Source organism: Pempheris klunzingeri, unplaced genomic scaffold (assembly GCF_042242105.1).
Source record: "Pempheris klunzingeri isolate RE-2024b unplaced genomic scaffold, fPemKlu1.hap1 Scaffold_52, whole genome shotgun sequence".
Classification (NCBI taxonomy): domain Eukaryota; kingdom Metazoa; phylum Chordata; class Actinopteri; order Acropomatiformes; family Pempheridae; genus Pempheris; species Pempheris klunzingeri.
This window is the reverse complement of record NW_027254956.1, coordinates 140,202-161,566: the sequence shown is the minus strand read 5'-3', so window position 1 is coordinate 161,566 and position 21,365 is coordinate 140,202. Positions and strand designations below refer to the sequence as shown.

The 21,365-nt window shown below is 44.1% G+C and overlaps 2 protein-coding genes across 2 annotated transcripts in view; one reads left to right on the top strand and one right to left on the bottom strand.

Annotated features, from left to right (window-relative positions):
* LOC139224767 (smoothelin-like) overlaps positions 1–16,884 on the top strand; it is a 46,265-nt gene extending 29,381 nt beyond the window's left edge. The window contains exons 10-20 of the mRNA XM_070856080.1: positions 1,077–1,150; positions 9,107–9,292; positions 9,570–9,645; positions 9,844–9,876; positions 10,781–10,960; positions 11,220–11,282; positions 11,381–11,462; positions 11,554–11,730; positions 11,823–11,949; positions 12,119–12,270; positions 15,172–16,884. Of these exons, the coding sequence (XP_070712181.1) occupies positions 1,077–1,150; positions 9,107–9,292; positions 9,570–9,645; positions 9,844–9,876; positions 10,781–10,960; positions 11,220–11,282; positions 11,381–11,462; positions 11,554–11,730; positions 11,823–11,949; positions 12,119–12,270; positions 15,172–15,337 (1,316 nt within the window). The 3' untranslated portion in view covers positions 15,338–16,884. The remainder of the gene's footprint in view (positions 1–1,076; positions 1,151–9,106; positions 9,293–9,569; positions 9,646–9,843; positions 9,877–10,780; positions 10,961–11,219; positions 11,283–11,380; positions 11,463–11,553; positions 11,731–11,822; positions 11,950–12,118; positions 12,271–15,171) is intronic.
* Positions 16,885–17,089: 205 nt separating this feature from the next.
* On the bottom strand, positions 17,090–20,903 carry LOC139224772 (selenoprotein M-like). Its single transcript, XM_070856087.1, has 5 exons — positions 20,718–20,903; positions 19,943–19,978; positions 19,702–19,736; positions 19,501–19,579; positions 17,090–17,853 (listed from the first exon to the last, which is right to left on the bottom strand). The coding sequence occupies exons 1-5, from the start codon at positions 20,811–20,813 to the stop codon at positions 17,623–17,625; spliced, it is 477 nt and encodes a 158-aa protein (XP_070712188.1). The 5' UTR covers positions 20,814–20,903; the 3' UTR covers positions 17,090–17,622.
* Between the last annotated feature and the right edge of the window lie 462 nt (positions 20,904–21,365).

Genomic DNA, 21,365 nt, shown 5'->3' with positions numbered 1-21,365 from the left:
GGACATAGTTTGATGGTGCAAGTTTCTGTATTGTCAATCATTAAAAGGCACATTTAGCAGTGGGCTGGTCTCCTAAAAACACAATGTTCCTGTAATGTAATGTTACATATTCAGCACAATACATACTCAGCAGGGATTCAATAATTGCGTAAAACTAAAACATGAAAAGCTGTTTCAGAAGCAAAGCTGCTACAGCTGCTGTTAGGATCTGTCCAAACAACACGTCTTAAATTTCGGCTCTTCCCAGCACCGGGACCTACAACCCAAACAGTTTATTTAAGAGTCAGGCTTGACCTGTGCAATTACAGTCTGTCTCCCGGTACTCCCCCACCCCAAGGACACGTTCTGGCAACCCCACAGGGCTCCTCCACGCGGTCACACGGTTTCTCTTCAGCTCAATTTGCTTTAAAGGTTTTGGGCTCCTTTTTTGGGAACCTGCCTGTCTCCCACTGACAAAAGGCAGCCAGGGATTGTGTCTCCTGTGTCTCTCAAAAGCACCTACCAAGACTCTTAAATGGACACTGTGCTGTGCTGGTGTGCATCAATCCTGTAATTTACAATATAGCTTTTGTGTGTATGTTAATGTTTGTGTGAAGTGAAGGGGTTGGAGTGGCGGGTCAAAAGGAAATGCATGTGCTTACTCTTGCAGGCGAATGAAGAGGGCTGTTTATGTTAAAGGTGGCGTCATCTGCATTTCCTCGCTTGTCTCTTATTAGTCATGAGTTCGTGTTGTTAACGACACTATGGCAGCTTATGTAACTGACTAATGGCTACCACCAACACAGTGCAACACCATGCACACATCTCAACTGGACACGTGCATATGGACGCCAGGAGTTTGTTCACCTTCTGGAGTTTGTTCTTCAGAGATGTTGAGATCTACCTGAATGTAATCATTTTACTCTCATACAGGAGGTTTCCACAAACATCAATGACTCCAGATCTGCTTTATCAGTTTGCACTTTTTGATGCTTCCAACACCTTAGTAAAGATCTGTGTGGGTAGAATGGTGGTCATTCTGCTTAATAATTTTATACTTGAAATCCACGTAAATTTGTCTTTACCATTTGTTTCAGAGTTGACGCTTGGCCTCAGAGCAACTCCATTTAAGATATCCTCCTCCAGCCTCTCCTCCGGATCCTCCATCAAGGTACAGTGTGCTTTTGCAAATACTTTTTTAGGAAATTATCACAACATTGAGGCACCACAGAATGTTGACCAGACCTGTCAAACATCGAATTAAAAAGGCATTCCCATTCCTTCCAATTAAAGATGAACATTTCATTTACATCTCCTATTTCATTCCCATCTCGCTCAGTTGAATTCCACTGTGCTTTTGCTGTGTCCTTGTCACAGCAACCGCCTATAAAGGCCTGAAAAGCAAGTGAGTCGGGACAGTGAAAGACAGACAGAGTGTGAGAAAAGGAGGGAGAGGAGGGAAGAACCAGTGTTTATGAAACACGGAGTGGGTAGCCAGTCACATCTGTCCTTGTAGGGTATGTGAAGGAGAGAGAGGGAGAGGGAGGTGCTCTGGGCAATCCTTGTTTTCTCTCGGCAGGCCATGCCCACTGAGATTTATCTGGGAAATGTTTCCTAAATCACACCTGTCTGTCTTCATGTTCACCATTACTGTCCAGCTGCACTGAAACACATGTTGACACACGTTCTTCATCGTGTCTTTTCTTTGAGCACTTGAGCCCAAAGATGCAACTCTTGCGTCTTAAAACTCCTTCTTTCCCTCCGCCATCAGGCTCCTTAACAGCCGATAGGAGTCACAACTACCTCCAATGACTATACTTTATTTTAAGTTGCACATTTTGTAAATATATTTATATCTAGCAATAGTAGTTTATATTTATATGTTTTTATATTTTATTCTATCCTCCTTTGGCATTCAGTGCGGATGGCAAAGTAAGATTTTCATTGTACAGGGAAACCCGTTTCTGCACTGTACACATGACAATAAACGCTTTGAATCTTGAATCTTAATTTGCTCACTCTAATTGGCCCAAAGTGGTCAGAGTCTTGCTGATGGTGAAAAGTGACAGAAAGAGCAGGGGGTACAAACCAATCCCCTCCTGTAACACAGTGACCTCAGTGGTTAGGAAGAACAGCTCAACTCCCATTTGTCTCATTCCTTTCCCTCCTTGCTCCTCCATGAAAGGAAGTATCCTCATGATTGGGACGTGGGGGATAGAGAGAGTGAGGAGAGAAAAGGTTGTGGCCTGCTTACTCTTTAATGGCTGTGTATCCCACCCCATGTGTCCGGCGCAGCAGTAATCTGGTGATGAGATCAGGGAGTTGGTTAATTAGGGCTGGGAGGAGGCTTCGCAAGGCTGCAGGGTGGATTTAAGGTGTTTGAATGAGACTGTCTCCCTCAGTTAGGCCCGTGTTGAGACACACAAGCAACAGCAGATTCAACAGCAGAATCTTTCCTGTAGAAACAGATTGCAAGAAGAAGACAAAGACTCTGTAGGAGATTTACACTTGTCTGAGCTGAGTGTTGTTACATCAGTGTCTTTATCAACGGCATGCAGGTAACGTCTATGTGTGAGTGCTTCGGTGTATGCTACTGCCAAACATGATGTATTTTAAAGTATTGTAAATAATATGCAATTGAAGAATACGCATCACAAAATCAGATTTTTGTCATTGAAAGTATTTTTATTTACCTCCATCTCACTGTTTCCAATAACAACCCATCAGCACAGTGTGGATCATGTCCAGCTTCAAGTGTCCCGCACCGATCATTAGTTTAGCCTTAAATTGGTACAATCCTGCCAACTCTGTTATTCATAACTGTTTGGGATGAGGGTTAAGCCACAGGTCTTAACACTGGCTGCAAATGACACACACCAGGCATGAATGCATGGTTACACCACTAGGTTGTAGTTATCCATGCATGCATTCATTGATAAACTACAAGGCTGTGACAATAATTATGTTCATCTCTCTTTTCATCACTCCAAAGCCAAATATCTCACCTGCTTCTGTGGGGTTTGCTCAAGTTTTACCATACAAACGCTGAGCCTGAGTGACGCAGCTAATGAGATTGGAAAAAACACTTTTGGTTAGAATCAACAAGGGGGAGGCAGCTTCAGACTGATCCAGAGACCACCTGTTCTCTGACTTTCCCTGGTTTAATCCAAGTTCAAGGTTGTGTGAGAGGAGGTGACATGTCACGGGGTGCATTTATATTAGCATAACTTATTTACACATATACATTAGTGTATATGTATATGTTAGCAAGAAGAGTGTGCAGATATTAAGCCAATATGAAGTGCGTAACATGAGTTTTTATAAGCTTTTCCTGTTTAGCGTTGCAGATTGTTGTTCCCGTCTGGGACTCTGATCTGTTTGGGTGGTCTGGGCTTCTCCTCGGTGGTCTAGCTTAAACACTCACAACCTTACCTCACAACTATTTCCTTAGTGGTATTTTTTTTAATTCCAATAAAACAAGAGCAGCAAGAGCTGATGCTATCAGCATGTTGATACTGATAGCATCAGCTCTTGCACCGGATTGCCCATAACTTACAATCTATTTGAGAGTCAAAGGAGACTCCTTTTTAAATGAAATAAACAATGGAAAGACTCCTAAACAATAACAGACAAATGTGAGCAAAAGAGATAGAGCAGATCCTTGTTATTTATTATTATAAAAGCACAGCTAAGATTAAGTTAATGGCAAGGTCAAGATGCCGGTAGTATTTCAGTGTAATGATGAGAGTTCATTGAGACAGGTGAGACTGGCGGCTGATTATTGATGCCTCCCGGTCCAAGTGATCACAGCTGCTCCTGCTCATCTCAGCTGCCCGTCCATGCCGACCACTGTGCTCAGCCGTCAACACAAATATAAATAATGCCTTAGCATTATAACCAGGGTGATCACGCTCTTGCCTGTAGCCACAGAGATGACTGCCGCGCTCTGGGCCACACTGGGATCGTGCTGCTGTGTGAACATGGACCCACAGGTCCACACTTGGTGACAGATTGTCTCAATGTCCCACAGAGGTATAAGGACCCCATTGTTAACATACTGCTGACCTATGACATATGCTGGTTACTCAACCAGTTCACGTGTCACAGTTTGTAAGCTTGGTCTGCCAAACTGGTTGCAAGCTGGGGAGAAACGCTGTGAGAGAGTCTAATGTTCTGAATTAACTTTCAAAACCTCTGTTTTTTAGTCCTGATGTTTTATTCCTGGTTTACATTTAGATTTCCTTTTGCGACTCTTTTTCCACCTTATGTTGTTTCTTCTTTAAAATGAAATCTCAGCATTTCTTTATTTCTGAGCTCTGTTGGAAGATACAGTACATTAATTTTGGAAACTATTGTAAATCGCAGCGGAGGGTTCACCAATAGCTGCAGACACTGTTTCACATAAGAGCCAGAAGAGAGCAAATTTAATCCATTTCATTCAAACTACATCAGTTTCTGCAATGATGATAAGAAATGCAGACCCATATACATGCAGAAAATTCTGTCCTCTCTAGTCATGTTATTTATTGTGCTTCTTGTCCTTGTGCATCACTTTGCTTTACTGGTGGTAAAGTGCATTAGTGCTCTGATGCATGGTAAGACTACAGCCATGTCCTTCTTGGGTTTTGACCCTTTTTCCCTGCTGCCAGTCACATTACTCTCCACTCTGCCTCAAGGCCAGATTCTTCCTCCTTACCTGTAAATCCCAGAAAAGACCACTGTTGCCCTTTGCCACATTGTTTTCCTCTCAATGCCTGTTTTGATTGTTTTGATCTTAGATGACATATGTGCTGCATTTATGTCTTAACATACAGTCATACAGTCACGGAATTCAGTTTTAGATATTTACAGTGAAACCTTCTGATGTGCTTGCACTTTTTAAAATCAGTTAAACGCTTGTGATAACTTGGCATGTTATCGAGAATTACAGATTTATTCCATTTTGTTGTGCGCAGCATTGTACTTCTAATCAGGCTTCATTCAGAGATACAGTATGTACAGTATGGTTTGATTTCTCTGCATGGGCTGCAATATGCCAATAAATCTTCAGAAGGCCTGTAAAAGATGTACTTGAGCATCTCACACTTTGAGTCATGTACACACACAGACTTCTTTCAGCACTCTCGGAGAGCTCTTAATTTAACACAAAGCACTTGAAGCATCCACATGATAACCATCTGGGCCCCTGCGGCTTTGTCAGTAAACCTAAAACAAAATCTTGGAAGAGCTACGATGTCCTTCCTAACATCCTTGCCCGTGGCTGTAGAGAACTATGCCCGAGCTCACCTAACTGGTCACCCAGTCTGCTCTGTCATGGCCCAGAACATTTTGTCCTTCATGAACTGATCTTCCACAGAATCACAGTCATGCAAGACAACTGACCTGATTAGTCATGACTCAGTTTCGTTTAGCTAGAAAGCAATTGAAGAGGAGTGAATCACTAATGTATAACTTTACTCAGCCCAAGCCTAATGCCACGTCTAAACCCTCATTGCCTGCCAGTCGAGGTGTGAAGGACAAGGGCTCTAAATAAAAGGAAAGTTGAAAGAGGGAGGAGTCAGTTTTCTAAATTGTTGCCACTAACATTCCCCCTCTGGCCTCTACTAGTGCCCCAGGACTGACGGGCTCAGTGGAATAATCGCGGGGCAGGAGATAAATAGACATGTCCACGGCACCTGAAAATAAGGAGGTGGGGCTACTGCTGCCTGGGAAACAGAATTCCTTGCATGCTCATTGGCTGTCAGGGTGTTGGCCGGCAAAGAGGGGAGATTTGCTGGGGGTATAAAGAACGTGCATTGTTTTTGAAGGTCTCTGTAGACAGACTGACGGAGAGGACACCCTGTACCCTCACGTCTGAGGCCACAAGCTTAGGATTTCTCTGATCTTACACACTAACTTAAGTTTTTGGGGCATCTAAGTGGATTTAAAGTTAAAGGATTTTGACCAGTCTAACACTGAGTGCAGCTGGTCTGACCATGCCTGGAGTGAACCTGGACCTCCTCCCAGCCTCACAAACTCCAGAAGGTTTGGGCAGTCCAGATAGTGCTTGTGCCGAGTCTGGCCTGGAGGAGGTGATTGGTGATCTGCTTGCTCAGGAGGAGGTAGAGGATGAAGAGGAACAATTTTGCAAGAGGAAATTTGAGCTAACATTACGGAGGGTAGTGGAGGAGATCCATAGTGACCTGAAGGTTTTTGGAAAGCATGTGGATGCCCGTCTGGAGGAGGCAGGAGCTCAGGTGGTTCCTCTGGCTGAGGCCCTTGCCAGGCTCCAGGAGGAGAACCTGAGGCTAAGGACTCAGCAAGAAAAGCTAATGAGGCAAGTGGAGGCCATGTGCCAAGTAATGGGGCTACCTGATCCTTTACTGCATGTACTGTCCAGCAAGGAAAGCTCACCTTCAGTTCCATGTGAAACCAAAACCTTCTCCAGTGATTCCGCAACTATATCTCATGATTTTCCAACATCATCCAGTGATCCTCCAGCCTGCACACCACAGGACACTGCACTGGAATCTCCACATGATACTTCATCTTGCACTCCCCAAGAATGTGCACTGGATGGAGAGTCTTCTTCAGGTAGCACTCTTCTTGTTAGTGCATCAAGCGAGCCGATATCATGCCCCCAGGACTTGGACTCTGTATCTACCAGGACAAGCGCATCTAAGAATGTGGAGCCTTCACCTGTCCCTCACCCGGCCACCTTTGCAACCCGCCGCTCCCTCTCTGCTCCCTCTTTGATGGCAAACATTTCTAGCAACAACAGCAAGGTACTGTTCTCTGTTAATGGTTCTGATCATGACCCCTTTTAATTCAGATAAGCTGCTTGAAGAATGGGAATGTCTTTTGTTCCGGTGTTGACAATACCTGTGGACCAGCTGGCCATGAGTTTTATGAGCTGTGCCAGTGATGCTGGTGTTCCACTCACGTACTTGCTGACCTCCTGTTCCACCTCTCTAAGCTTTGCATTGGTTTCAATCTTACATTATGTCCTCACTTCCTTTTGAGAAAGCTTGACCATCACAGCTGTCAGTTGGTTTTGGCAGATTGTGTTTATGTGGAGGATTTCAGTCTGTCACGGAAGTATTCCAATCCTCCAACACCATGTGTTTCTGATAGCGTCCGTGCGTGTGTGTGCGTGCGTGCGTGCGTGCGTGCGTGCGTGCGTGCGTGCGTGCGTGCGTGCGTGCGTGCGTGCGTGCGTGCGTGCGTGCGTGCGTGTGTGTGTCAATGCAAATGTTCTTCTGAGTAGATACACTTCCTGGTGGAGGAAAATAAGACCACGTTTAAACAATAGTATGGCCCTGGCCTATAGTTAACCATCATCAGATCATCCATCATGTTCACTTTGGCGAGAACATGTACTTTTAGCATGAGACATTTTTCAGAAAGGAGCCATAAATTAAAAGGTTTTACTTGTCTGGCTTTAGGACAAGAACTGGATTTAAGGTCTTACGTTCCCATATAGAGATCGATGCAGAGTTTCATGTTTGTCAGGATAAGCGCTTGGCCTGCATCCTTAGCCTCGTTTGCTCTTCTGTATGTGTTCTTGAAATCTCATAACAAACCGTGTGCGTGTGTGTAGGTCCCTGTGTGTTTGTGTGCACTGGTGACATTTTGAGGGATATTGAGTATTTGCGGCATTATCTTCTGTTATTCAACGTCCTGGAGTTCATATTCCTGTCTAATCCTGCAAAGACAGCTGGGTCTGCCAATCAACTGCTCCAGGAAAGGTGATGGACTTCTCTTAAATGTTACTCCCCTCAGCAGACAGATGATGGTGATAATAACGGTGACCTTATGTGACCATTTTTCCCCTACGCTTCTGTGCAACATGTCAGCTGTTCATTATTCTGCTGGTTGAGATGGTATTGCAGGGCTAAATGGTGATTGAATATATTTTTTCAAAAGCTATAATTGTTCTCCCTTCTCCCATTAGAGAAAAACTAAACAAAAAGAGCATTTTGTGCCACAGTGACTCAGATGCTGAAGATTACACTGAAGCTGAAATAAACATGACTCGAGCACAAAGGTTATCTAGGATTTTCTCACCCCACATACATCCCCTCATTGCCTGACTCAGGGCCCTTGTTTGGCTGTGTTGTGTCCCAAAACATTCCTTGTCGGTCAAGTGCTTCTCAGTCCAGTCTGTCCCGTGTCCAGAAAAGTTTTAAACCTGGTGGCCACCCGTGATCACAGAGTACTGCGGCTGCTCTGGGCATTGTCCCTCCCTGGTGAGACCTAGGCCAGCTGGGGCCTGCTGGGAGGAGGACCAGGCGGCTGTGGATAGGGACGGGGCCAGCTGCCCGAGCTATATCTGGACCAGGACTCAGTTACAACAAAAGCATTGAAGCCACAGTTAGGGCCTATAGTCTGCCACAGGCATTCAGTGCCATATGAAAAGAGGTGTTTTCTGTTGGATTTATGGTCACTCAGATATGCTGGTAGATAGACAGCTGTAGCTTAACAACCTATGATGTGTTTGTTCTCGTGCTGCACTCCTTTTGTGGATGAGTTTGGATGTTTTTTTTTCCTCAGAGTTTATATCTGCTTATGCATTGTTCCCATCCTCCAGCTGTAGTGTTGTACCCTACCTGTCACATAAACTCTTGGTCCACAGCAGCTCAGTATCATTTAGACACTGAGCGTGTCAGTCACACTTCATGAGCTATGTTAACAGTAACTTGGCAGAGTTGCTCTTGCTCTCATGTGTTTACTGTCACCCTTTCTGGCATCGCTGGAAGTCAGAGGGGATGGAAGAAATGATGAGATATGGTGAGAGGGCAGTCTTGGTGCAAAAAGAGATTATTAGGGGGAGCCTATGTCTCACATTCGGGCCTATTATGGCTGCTGAACCCAAATCGTCTTGTGCATTTTAAGCCCTAAATGTCAGGAAGCTTCAGTAGTGTTTTTTTAAAACCCTCATCCTGGTGTTATAAATGTACAACGCCTAGCCTGAGCTTCAGGTTTGGGGATTCTGTTTGCAGGAGCTCTCAGACGCTAAGGTCACAACTTCCTTGAATGTAGGCAACACTTCCAAGCTCTGCAATCTGAGACAGATTAATGTAACCGTCCTTTTGCTTGTCTGTGTGTTGCTCATGCTGTGTGTGTTTGTGTCATGTGTCTTGTACAGATGGAGACAGAGCCCATTGTGGCCTCTGAGCCCATGTTTTCAGCTGGACCGTCTGCCCAGGTGGCGTGTCATGTCCCAGCCATCCCCAACGGCTCCAGCGCTCAGGCCAAACTGGATGTGCGCTCTGGAAAACTGACTGCTGAACAGCTGGCTGCTATCGAGGATGAAGAACTCCTTGACAAAATGGTACGTCACACCCAAGTTCTAATTCTGGATGATTTAGATTTAAAAGCATCACTTTGTAACAAACACAGTGGCTTCAGTCATGCAGAACAATTGTGTATTAACACCAAATCCCGCCAGCGATGTGAAGGTATAAATTACAGCCCAGTGTTGTATGTATGCATAATGCTATGTTAGAACTGCATGCATAAATAGAGTCATGCCACTTTGGTTTTTTTATGAGGAATGGCCTCTCATATTTTCCGTCCCGTGCTCTGTGTTTTTTTTTTTTCTTCCACAGCTCGATGAGTCAAAAGACTTTGAGGAGAGGAAGATGATCCGTGCAGCCATGAGAGACCTTCGCAAGAGAAAGAGAGGTAACTACATGAAGAAAACCAATCAGCAACTCCAACCACATGAATGTTTTTCCTCCATTCATTCATGACAACTGCTTTCTTTCGAGCCATCAAAGGCACTCCCCTCATTGTAACGATGATTGTGAGTGCCTTTCCCCCTCTCTTTTCCTTACAATTTTCAAACAAACTTGCAATTTCCATTATCCATTCTGCCCTCAGAAGCCAAGCTGGGATGTACCCAAGAGGAAATAGGTAGGGCAGGTTGGTGTGCAGTGTGCATTAACAACTGGTGCTTGCCTGCATTTGTCTTTTTGTGTGCACCATCCTGTCTTTGTCAGACCACAAAAGATCTCAAACCCTTTGTCTCTCAGATCTTTATGGTGGATGATGAAGGATATGTTTTGAAGTTTGTTCGTGTGCATGAATCCTTGATTTTTATGTGGAGTGTTTTACACTCACCTCATTGTGCTGCAACATTGTTACTGAAGTGTCTACCATATTTAGTGGTCTTTGTTTTGCAGTGAGCACTCACCATATGGTTTCACCAGGTTGCATTGAGCTGACAGAGGCACTTAATTGGATTCCCAGATCTGAGTCTATGCTAGAAAAGTCTGAAGAAGTTCAGTGCACTCTGTGAAAGGGTCCAAAACCGCCCTCGGTGCCCTAACCTCTTCAGATACAGTCAAAACATATCAGACGGAACTACATGGAGAGTTTAAGAATAAATGTCTAAGATTAGCACTACTCAGTATGTTTAAATAAACAAATAAAAGCTGGAGGTAGCGGTGCAGGTGTTAAATAATCCATATGCTAGACATTGCTGAACTTGGCACTGGGATGATCTGAGTGTGTTTGCTCTCTTTGATCTGTGATGTTTGTGCAGTACATATTATTTGGCAGCTTTGGCTTGGCTGTGAGCCTCCCACCTGTGGGTGTTTGTGTGTTCAGAGGAATTTTACGGTACTGTGGAAAGAATGCTGAAATGTATCGCATCAAATTTGGAAGCCCTCTTTTAATCCATCTTTGTGGCAGTCAGATGAGGTGCTGGCAGTTTGTTTAGGACCTCTTGTCCTCCACCTCCTCTTTTTCCACTGACATAATCTCCTCATCCTCTCCTCTCCTCTCCTCTCCTCTCCTCTCCTATCCTCCACCCCAGACCAGAGAGAAAAGGAGCGCGAGACTCGTCTGCAGGAGCTCCGGCAGCAGAGAGACGAGCGAGCACAGAAAGGTCGCGCTGGGGTCGGAACAGGAGAGGTGGTGATGAGGAAGGTGGAGAAGTCAGCGGATGGCTCCAGCCTCAGCCAAGTCACCAAGACAAACCGCTTCACCCAGTCTGGTAGGTTTTTCTTTTCCTGTGCAGTTCTGAACCTTTAGTAAACCTGTATCTGTATTAATCACTCAAGTCAATAGTGAATCAATTCTGACTTATAGTGACTCCTCATTTACAATTGCAAGACACTAAAGGTATCTTGGGAGGGAAAAAAGGAAAACAGGATAGCAAAACACGATGAAGATTACATGCAGATGGCAATACTGACAGTCATGAAACCAATCCTGTCCAATGTATAAATAATTGTGTGTATTTATGTGTTTAGATGATGGCAGCAGATCAACTCGCAGCACTGTTGTTGAGGCCAGTTATGTGCAGAAAACAGACAGTGAGTCATTACATTATGTCGCTGTCTTGCTCTTTTATAATAGTGGTTAATCATTACAGTCTGACTGTGTGTGTCTGTGTGTTTGTTTATTATTTCAGGAGGAACAGTCCAGTCAAAATCATACAGCTACACCTCTTCTACATCCTCCTCCTCCTCTAACACAAGCAAGAAAGTGGGCAGGTAGGTTATGAAACATCAGCACAGTAATGAAACAAAGTCTAAAATCCCTGCACTTTGACAAATGAACTTCCTGCACATGTCCCTCCGTCAGTGTGTTTGATCGCGAGGATGACACATCATCTCGCAGTGGCAGCAGCGGGCTGGCCGCTGTGGAACGAAGGCAGGCGGAGAGACGCAAGGAGCTGACGAGGGCTCAGACTCTGCCGAAGACGTCTGCCATGCAGGCCCGCAAAGCCATGATAGAGAAGCTGGAGAAGGAGGGAGGCGGGTAAGGATAAACAGAGAGGTACTACTACCAAAGAAAGAAAAGGATCATGTTGAAGCATGTAAATATTAACACAAACTTGACTTTTCTTTTAGCCCTGGAAACCAGGCGGTTGCCAAGGTAAACAAGGTTCAGCGTTCCACCAGCTTTGGTGTACCCAACGCAAACTCCATCAAGCAGATGCTACTCGACTGGTGCCGTGCCAAGACCCGTTCATATGAGGTGAGCCAACCAGCCACAGCAGCCCACTGTGTGCTTAGTGCTCACCTTTAATATCAGCCAGTGAAGCTGTAACTGAAGATTAAGACAAGATGATTTTCCTACTTTAGGAATGTTCCCACCACTGATCTGTCACTGTATCCATATCTCTTCTGTTTGCTTTCTCCCTCAGCATGTGGATATTCAGAATTTTTCATCAAGCTGGAGTAATGGCATGGCATTTTGTGCCCTGGTGCACAACTTTTTCCCTGATGCCTTTGACTACAGCTCCCTGAGCCCCAGCAACCGCAGGCAAAACTTTGAGGTGGCCTTCAGCAATGCAGAGTGAGTACACACAGAAAACACGTTGGTCCCAGTAACATGTCCACTAACCACATCAGTCCTGTTTGACTGCAAGTGAGAGCGTAGGCCGACCTGGTTGGGGGAAACCACATCAACTGCAGTGATCCTTCGTCCGAGGAAATGTGGAGAATGTGAGGAGAAACCAGCAGAAGAAGCTACTGCAGGCTAAGCTTTCCTCTTGAGCTCAGAGATGTAGACGTTACTTCCACCCGTGAATACAGAATGAAATCAAACGTGCGTGCTCCCTGCCCAAACCGACACATTTCCCTTTCTTTACATTAAACAGATTATTCACACCCGTCTCTCATTCCTCTGTAAAATCCACTTCTAGCTTTTATACAATGTTGCTCTTTGCCAACATCAACGTGAGCCTCAAGTACAGAGATGGACCAAAACATGTGGAAACTCCCCGACTGATGTCCCGGTGTTAACTGTCCCTGTCTCTCCCAGGTGTATCGAACCACCTCAAGGCTCAGCGATCCCCCATTACCACTGCTACTACTACTACTCTAATTACTCCACCTCTAAACCTCCACTCTCCATCTGTCCTCTACTATGAGTAACTGCTGTGACACCCTCCATCTGCTCTAAACCAGAGACCCATGAGCAAACCCTCCCCAGACATCCACCAGGTTAAAAAAAAAAACAGAGGAGCTCCTTCCTCCTCTCTCTCTCCTCTCTTCTTCCTCTCTTTCTCATCCCTCTTGCATCACACCATTCCCACCTGTGATGCCGCCCGTCCACCTGTGTGTATGTGTGTCCACATGCTCCCTGTAGGATAATGTCCATGCCGATGTTGATGATTATTTATACTCTCAACACTGGACTGCCACCAAGTCTTTCCCATCCCTGTCTTTCCACCCTTTGTGTTGCACTATCACTCACTTCCCCAGGCACTTCAGACCCTCCCAGAACTTTGCTACTATCTGCAGTCCCAACACACGCACTCACACACACACATCATCCTGTGCACCAGTGTGTTTTTAGAGTCACCATATGGTTGTATCTTTGTGTGTGTGTTTTTTTTTTTTTGCAGAATCCTTGTTGTTTTTTTCATCGTGTCTTGTATTTCTGATTGAATAGTAGTATTGAAATAGTCAAAAGTCTCTTGTCTTAGTGCACAGAAAAAAACAACAACAAACAAAAAGGCTAAATGAGCATCACTTGACGCTCATTTGACATTTTGTTTTGTCTTATGTATGTATGTGTGTTTGTTTGCCACATACTGTATGTATCATGATGTTCATGAAGCATGTCAACTCATGGATATATGTGAACACAGAGAATGTAATGTTATTGTTTCTGTTTGTGTCCTTTCTCTCTCCCTGTCTTTTCACCCTGAATTTTTTTCATTTGGCTGCTCACTGCTTTATTTTTTTTCCCCCTCCTCCTTCCTCTCTTTCCTGCACTTTTCCCACTATCTCTGTCCTGTCCCTCTCTTATCTGTACTTCACCCTGATTCTCCTCATCCTTTACTTTGTTTCTCTCTGTTTGGACCTGCCTTTTCTTCCTCTCCTCATCCTCCCCACATCTCTCTCCCCCCCTGCCGGGTGCGGGCACAGGAAACTAGTGGACTGCCCCCAGCTGTTGGATGTGGACGACATGGTGAAGATGCGCGAGCCAGATTGGAAGTGTGTGTATACGTACCTGCAGGAGTTCTACAGAGGTCTGGTGACGAAGGGCCTGGTTAAAACCAAAAACTCCTCCTAGAGTCGCGCCACACCTAAAACTGAACCCATGGTGAGAGAGGGGGTGAGCCTACGATGGAACCTCACTTTGGTCCTGACGGACATAATGGGATGAATGGAGTGTGTATGAGTGTGTGTAACTACATGTTTTGAACAGCTGATTTATTTATAGCAAATGTGCAGATTTATAACAAACGCGTTGGTTCAGAAAACTCCTTTATTGGCTTCTTTTAGATATTTGATCCTTCATGTTAATCTGAAGCTACTGAGATCCAAAGTACCAAACATGGTAGGGGTGTGCGTGTGCGCACGTATGTGTGTGTGTTTCCATGTGTGCATTTCTGCATAGCCAGACTATGGCCCAGGCAGAGAGCCAGGACCATCTGCAGCTCAACACTTTAAAAGGAACTGCTGTATCACAATGTTTCAAACTGAAGAGTTAAGAAACAAAGCAGAGAATGGAAAGGCTGTTGTCCACTGACTTTTTATCATGTGTGAGTTTACAGGTGTTTATGCACTTGGCTTGTAAAGCCTTTTAAAGATGCTGTAATGTAGTAAAGTGCAGAATGATCCATGTCTGCAGTTCCTTAAATAACAAAACAGACTTTATTTTGTTGACATTCATTTTCTCATGCCTGCATTTAGCTTTGTGCTGTCCCTGTTACTCAACTCTTTGTTTGCATGGGGTGTCTCAGAGGCTTTACAGTATGTGGAGGTAATGCCACCCTGTGGTCACTCTATGCACAGCTCACACGTGAGGTCTTCCCTCCTGAAACAGTTTATTGAAACGTACTGGATTACTGAAATATATTTATAGAGAGCCTTTAAAGGGTTTTCCCACCGAGTGGTTTAGATAAAACAGGCACAAAAAAGGCAAAGAAAAATACAAATAAAAAAAGTTCAGCATAACCAAATTTCCCTGTTGAGACTAATAAAGCAACATCTGATCTTATCAACCAGGAGAGGCTTGAGCCCATTAGCAGAGGTGTGTGTATTTAACACTAGCTTTTTTAACTGCTGCTGTTCCACCACTTTCGTTAATGATCATGAGTTAGTACCTGATGGATGATTGAATACAAAACCTGCAGAGAATATCCTCCTCCTTCTCCTCCATACTCTGTCTCTGGTCCTCTCCCATCCGGTCTGTCCACCCTGCTCTTCCTCATACACACTGTCTTGTATGCTTGTTTCTCAGGGCCTACGCAAACTGCATGCCATTGCTGGAAGTGGAGGACATGATGATCATGGGTAATAAACCCGACTCCAAATGTGTCTTCACCTATGTACAGTCTCTGGTCAACCACCTGCGCAGATACGAGATGTCCATGGGTCGGCCCTGTGACCTGATGTGTGTTCAGTGAGCGTTCAGCCTCGATGTGGCATCATGGCCCTCCCCCCTCCATTCTTCTTCCCAGCTCCATCTTCACCTACTGACCGCCTCCACACCGACGGGCTCGGTCACAGAGTTGCACATCTCTGATGGGTGGGATTTTGTGTGTGTGTTTGTGAGCCAGTTTGCTTTTTGTCATTGTTGGCAGTGGTGATGTGCATTAATTATCTCAGTTCTCCTCTGAACACGCTTTGTTAACACAAATCCACCTTTCTCCAGCAACAGAGCGCCAAAGTTTTTACAAGACTACCTTTTTAAGCTTTAAAATTTCACATCTGTGTTTTTGAACACAAACTCTTTGTACCAGGTAATATTTAACATGCAGTGGTTGTGTCGCTATGCAAGTGTACTGAAAGACACACCGAGAGAGAAAGCAGAAATATTTTATAGTATTTCCCCTTTTAAGTTATTTATACCTACAGTTTTCTCTGCTACACTTTTGTAATTATTGTAATTTGCTGGCAATGCTGTTGGTAATTTCACCGCAAAAGAAAAACCAACCATATGTTGCATTATTTGACTTTTATTTCGGTACTTTTCATTTTTTTCCCCAAACTTGAGTTGCTTGAAGTCTTTTAATTAAGTTATTATTCTCATGGTGACGCAATCAATTAGCATATCACTATTTGATACGTGAGCACAGGGATGTTCTCTCTTCATTGTTCAAATGGATGCAACATGTTTTATTGTTGCAGTCCAGCGCTGAGTAGTCTCACCTTTCTGAACTCAGCAGTGCTACTGAGAACATGATTCATATCTTTGGAACATTTTGTCCTTCCTGCATTACTGTATATCAGTCGGCGTAATGGCAACAGCAAAACACGTTTTTTTAATTCAGTTTGAAAGAAAAAGAGGAGTAGGTTGCAGTCTGATGTCATACAGCTGAATTGTATCATTACTTGATGTTTTTTGGGGTTTTTTTTACCGCTTCACTGACAGCATATGTACAAAAAGCCCTCACAGTCATCATCCCCGGCATCACTGCCTTTCCCTGCCAAACACACTCACACACAGCTCTTTTAGAGGGCTTCTTATTTATGATTGGTTTATGATAGGTTTCTTTTGAAATATATTATTTGGATTTTTGTTAGTGTGTACATTATGCTTAGTTGTTTAAAGTGAGTCAGCAAGCTCAAGCTACCACAATGTTTTGTGAATCAATTGGGGGTCACATTTTGGACAAATTAACGGGCCTGATGAAAGCCGGCTTTCTGTCGAAACATGAGTCATCACGACTGAACGTAACTGCCAATTGTATATTTGACAACATAAGCTAAGGAAAATTTTGAAAGTAAGATTTTTATTCCGCTTGTAAAATTAAGTTTCATTTGAGCAGATGAAACTTACTTCTTAAAGCTGTTTTAGTAGATTTAGAGAAATTATTTGAGAATAATTCCACTGCTGCCAGCTGAGAAACGAACACTTTGAGTGCTGTACATAAGAGCTTAAACACATTATGATTTCATGTTTCTGTGCACCACAGTTAAATGTGAATTAAAATTAAACCAATTTGAGAAATGAATGTGTTTGTGGGAGATTATTGCACCACTTAACATTTTCCACACCAGATTATTCCAATAGAACATGCTTACACTCATACTCTACCTGTGTCTACAATCTGCCAAATCTTCGCTTTGGAGAGTGAAACACAACAGACATGCGAACACAAGCGGTCAACACAAATTGGTCCAGAGATGAGATTTGTTTTTTTTTCTTCATATTTTATTGTTTTCTTCTTTTACCACCCGTCCACTTGAATCCTCTTGTGTGTCTCAGTCCAACCAACCAGAACATGTAGCATCAACCTCAGGCCGGTCAGGCGATTTTCACCCTGAGGCTTCATTCAGTTTCACAGCAGGCAGGAAGCAATCAGACACACACGAAAACTCAAGTGAGGCGAAGATCCTGTCGACAGCTGACACATGATGGACCAAAACACACAAAAAAAACACACAGACACTTCCTGTCTTTGTGTGGGGAGTAGAAATGCACTCACAAAGCGGCCTGTTGAGTTATCGCTGCAAAAATAAAGAACAAACTGCAAGAACAATATGTGCAAATTCAGACTGTGGACCTTTTAAAGGCCTTTTGCTGATGCTGAGATTTTGTCCTTGCCCAAGGGCTGATCCATGATCTGCTGACTTTACTGGGAAATTACAAGCATTTTTGTCATCAACTGTAATAACCAGCTGGACATGGAGCAGCTATGGGGCAGAGTGGTACTGTGAGACTTCTACCTTTCTCCACTCTGGCGGGTTATAGGTCAGTGTGCTTGACTTCTGCATTGGGCTCAGACGAGGCGTTCTCTGTGGCAAGAGAAGAAGTGGAGGGTTTGTATGGCGTCTCGTCTTTAAACGGGCTGTCTTTGGCAGGAGAAAAGCGGAACTCCTCTGGCACCTCGTCCTCAGGTTGAGCCTTCTTGTAGAAGCCCAGCTTCTCCAGCAGCTCGTTGATCTCAGAGCGAGTCATGTCAGACAGAGCGATCCGCTGTGGAGGACGCACACATGTAAACTAGAACCATCCTGCAAATGGGACCACACCAACCTTGACTCCAAATCATTGTGCATGGTGCAATGTAACGCATAACATGAGAGAGGTGAGTTTGGCGAAACAGGTGAACTATTGCAGATTTATTCAATATTGCTCAACTTTTAACCTATGTTAGTATTGACATAGATATATGTGATATTTCCTTGTTCCTCTCCCTCCCCCGTTCACTCTGTGTGTCTGTGTCAGGGACATTTATGGGCTTAGCCTTGACCTCTGTAGGGGGAATCTTTTTTTTAATAAAGCTGTATTTTGATGCTTTTTATTACTTTAGCACCAATTGATTGAAACTGGAATACAGTGATCTGTGACTTCATATGAATGTGGACCAGGTGTGTGACGTGTGAACAGCCACTTCCTCACTTCTCTGAACTCGGCCTTCTGTATCTGTCCATCTGTAAAGTTTGGCAGCTGCATCTTGCACAGTCGTGACGCTATTGCATTGACAAACTCCGTCCACAAACTGACAGACAGACATACAAACACCTGTAAAGTACTCAAAACTGCTTCTGTTGTAGTTCCCACTTGTCTGTCCAGGACCACATTTTGCCATGAAGATATATACACACACACACACACACACACACACACACACTCATACAGACTCGCAAGGTGAAAACACTACAAGCCACACACTGTCATGGCTGCTAATGATAATTTCAGGGTAAATGTACTTTTGTGCTTCTAATGTTGCATGAAGAATTGCAATATATTTTTTGTTCACGGTGACAGATTATGACTGCAGCAGCATGTAACTGTCAATATTTTTATATTATCAATGGGTCAAGTAACTGTGAAATGTGAACCGGCCTACAAATTTACTGTTTTGGTTCACTCTCACCGCTCTTATCAACCTCTAGTCTGGCTTCCTATGTGCTACCTGTCCAGCACCATTCTGCAGACAAAGATAGCGTAATATTTTGAAGCATCTTCTTAAAAGGCCAGTTATATAGGTTTTCATCTTGGTGTAGAATTCTGCGCCCAAATGGCCCAAAAAACAATTAATTCAACTTAAAATTGCACCATTATGCATTTATTTCACTTTTGGAATATATTTATGTTTTTGCTATTTATGCTAAAACAAAATATATCCAAAAAGAAATTACGCTTAAAGCCCCTGTGTGTAGAATTTAACTGGTTTAGTAAGACCATTCAAATTCTACATGTGGGGGCTTTACTATATTGTAAAACATCCATCCATCCATTATCTATACCGCTTATCCGTCAGGGTGGCGGGGGAGCTGGAGCCAATCCCAGCTGACTTTGGGTGAGAGACGGGGAACACCCTGGACTGCTCGCCAGCCAACCACAGGGCCAACACACAGAGACAGACAATCACTAACACTCACACTCACACCTACGGGCAATTTAGAGTCACGTATTAACCTGCATGTCTTTGGACTGTGGAAGGAAGCCGGAGAACTGGCAGAAAACCCACGCAAGCACGGGGAGAGCATGTACACCCCGGTTCCAGCCTGGATTCGAACCTGGAACCTGCTTGCTGTGAGGTAACCACAGCACCACCATGCTGCCCATTGTAAAAAATGCACAATGCAAATATAAATGAACAGCAAAGCAAAGACTTACATCCAGCTCTTCATAATAGTGGTTCAGGAGGACAAGCTCAGGGTCTGCCCCAGGAATGTGCTTCATCACCAGGTTATGGCTGAGGTAGTGATGGTCAAGGATTGGCACTGAGGGGAAAATGCTGAAATATTTGCAACTTGAAACTCATAAACAGGCATATTTAAGAACAAGTGGCAGCATGGTACCTGAGTCAAAGGATACTAAAGAGGAATGTCCTGGATCACAAAGGCTTTGACCTGCAGAGAGAGGTGGAGATTAATGTTTTTCACTCACAGCTGGTTTCAGTGACAGATCTGTGGGGGATTATGTGAAACCCTAGAAGTGAAATGTTTGTCAGTGAGCAAACACTTTCAGGCAGGGATTAGGCTTCAGTCTGTCTCTGACACTGGCTCTCAGTGTGTTGTCGGTTTTTGTTCCTGTTACATAACCAAGGGCGCCTTACCTCTCTGAGCCTGTTCAGCTGTCATCCGCCACATGTCTGGAAACAGAACAGAAGATACGGGAAATGGTTAGAAGCAGCTCCCATACTTTGTAAATGTAAAAATAAGATAACTTACATATTCCCACTAGTGCAATGTGTCTTCATACGTATCATTTTTTATGTTTCTTGCTGCAGTTACTGGGTTAGATCTCTAATGTCACTGCAACGTTGAATCCTTTGTACATTGCACAGATTTTAACCTCTTTTTGCAGAAATTTGAGCCTCGGGTATTGAGTAGCAGGTGTGACTAACAACAATAGCAACAGATAACAAGCTTTTTATGGGTGATGCTGGGAGGGTGGTGTCTTGGTGACGCCCTGGGGGAAAGTGCATGGTTTCTAACAAAGAGAAGGGTACAGTTACAGAAACTTTTGTGCAGGAATCTGACCTCCTGTTACACACCCTCTGTGCCTTTACAGCTAAAAATGACAATTTAGTTATGGTTATTACAGGTAGTAAAATGCATATATTGTTTACACAGCCTCTGTTCTTAATTGGATATTATATATTGTAAACGGATGTACATCCATCCAGTTTGAAACGTGTCCCATGGATGAAAAGATCACGTATGCGCCCAGCACGGAAATCTAAGGAATGAAGCGCATCCATTCACACCTTTTACCAAAATCAGACCCAGAAATGTGCTCATAGCCTCGGCCCACGGTCACTGTAAACGTAATTCAGCCTGTTTCCACCCACGAAGCGTACCATCATGAAGGATATGGCGCTACTGTACCTCCACCCTCGCTTTAGCCAGCCCGTCCAGCTTCTTCAGGTCCACATCATAGGCCGATGCGCAGTGAAGCAAACTGGCCAACACGATCAGCCACATTATGTCTCCGGGCTCAGATCACAGACCAGGACTCAGCTCTGCTCCGGGTCCGGTACCTGCACACGTCCGTAGGTGAGTGAGGAAACTCGGCTGAAAAGAGGAGGGGAGAGGATGTCACGTCCGGACCTCTTGCCACGTCAAGTGTGTCTCTCTGAGGAGCCGGGGAGGCGTGGAGAGGGCGCCCATTGGTTGTCAGCGAGATCCCCATCAAGATCCGGTTAATCCCATAGATTTGAGGTGCGAGCTATGATCAATCCTCGCTGATGTTTCTGGGAAAGAAATCACTTTATAGAACCATAAACAAGCTGAAATACCCCCCCCCACCCCACATATTCTATCCATTCACTGGACTGCAATGATGATAGCTAGTATAATGAAGCTATTATACAAACATTGCTGCATGATTAGAATTACATCTATATCTGTAGGGTGAATGTGGTAAATTGATCTTGGGGGTAATTAGACACTTGGACATAGTGAATCGTGTGATCTTAGATTAAGTAGGAGTTATCTGTGGTAAAATCCTGTAAAAACAAATGTGTGTGCCTTTGC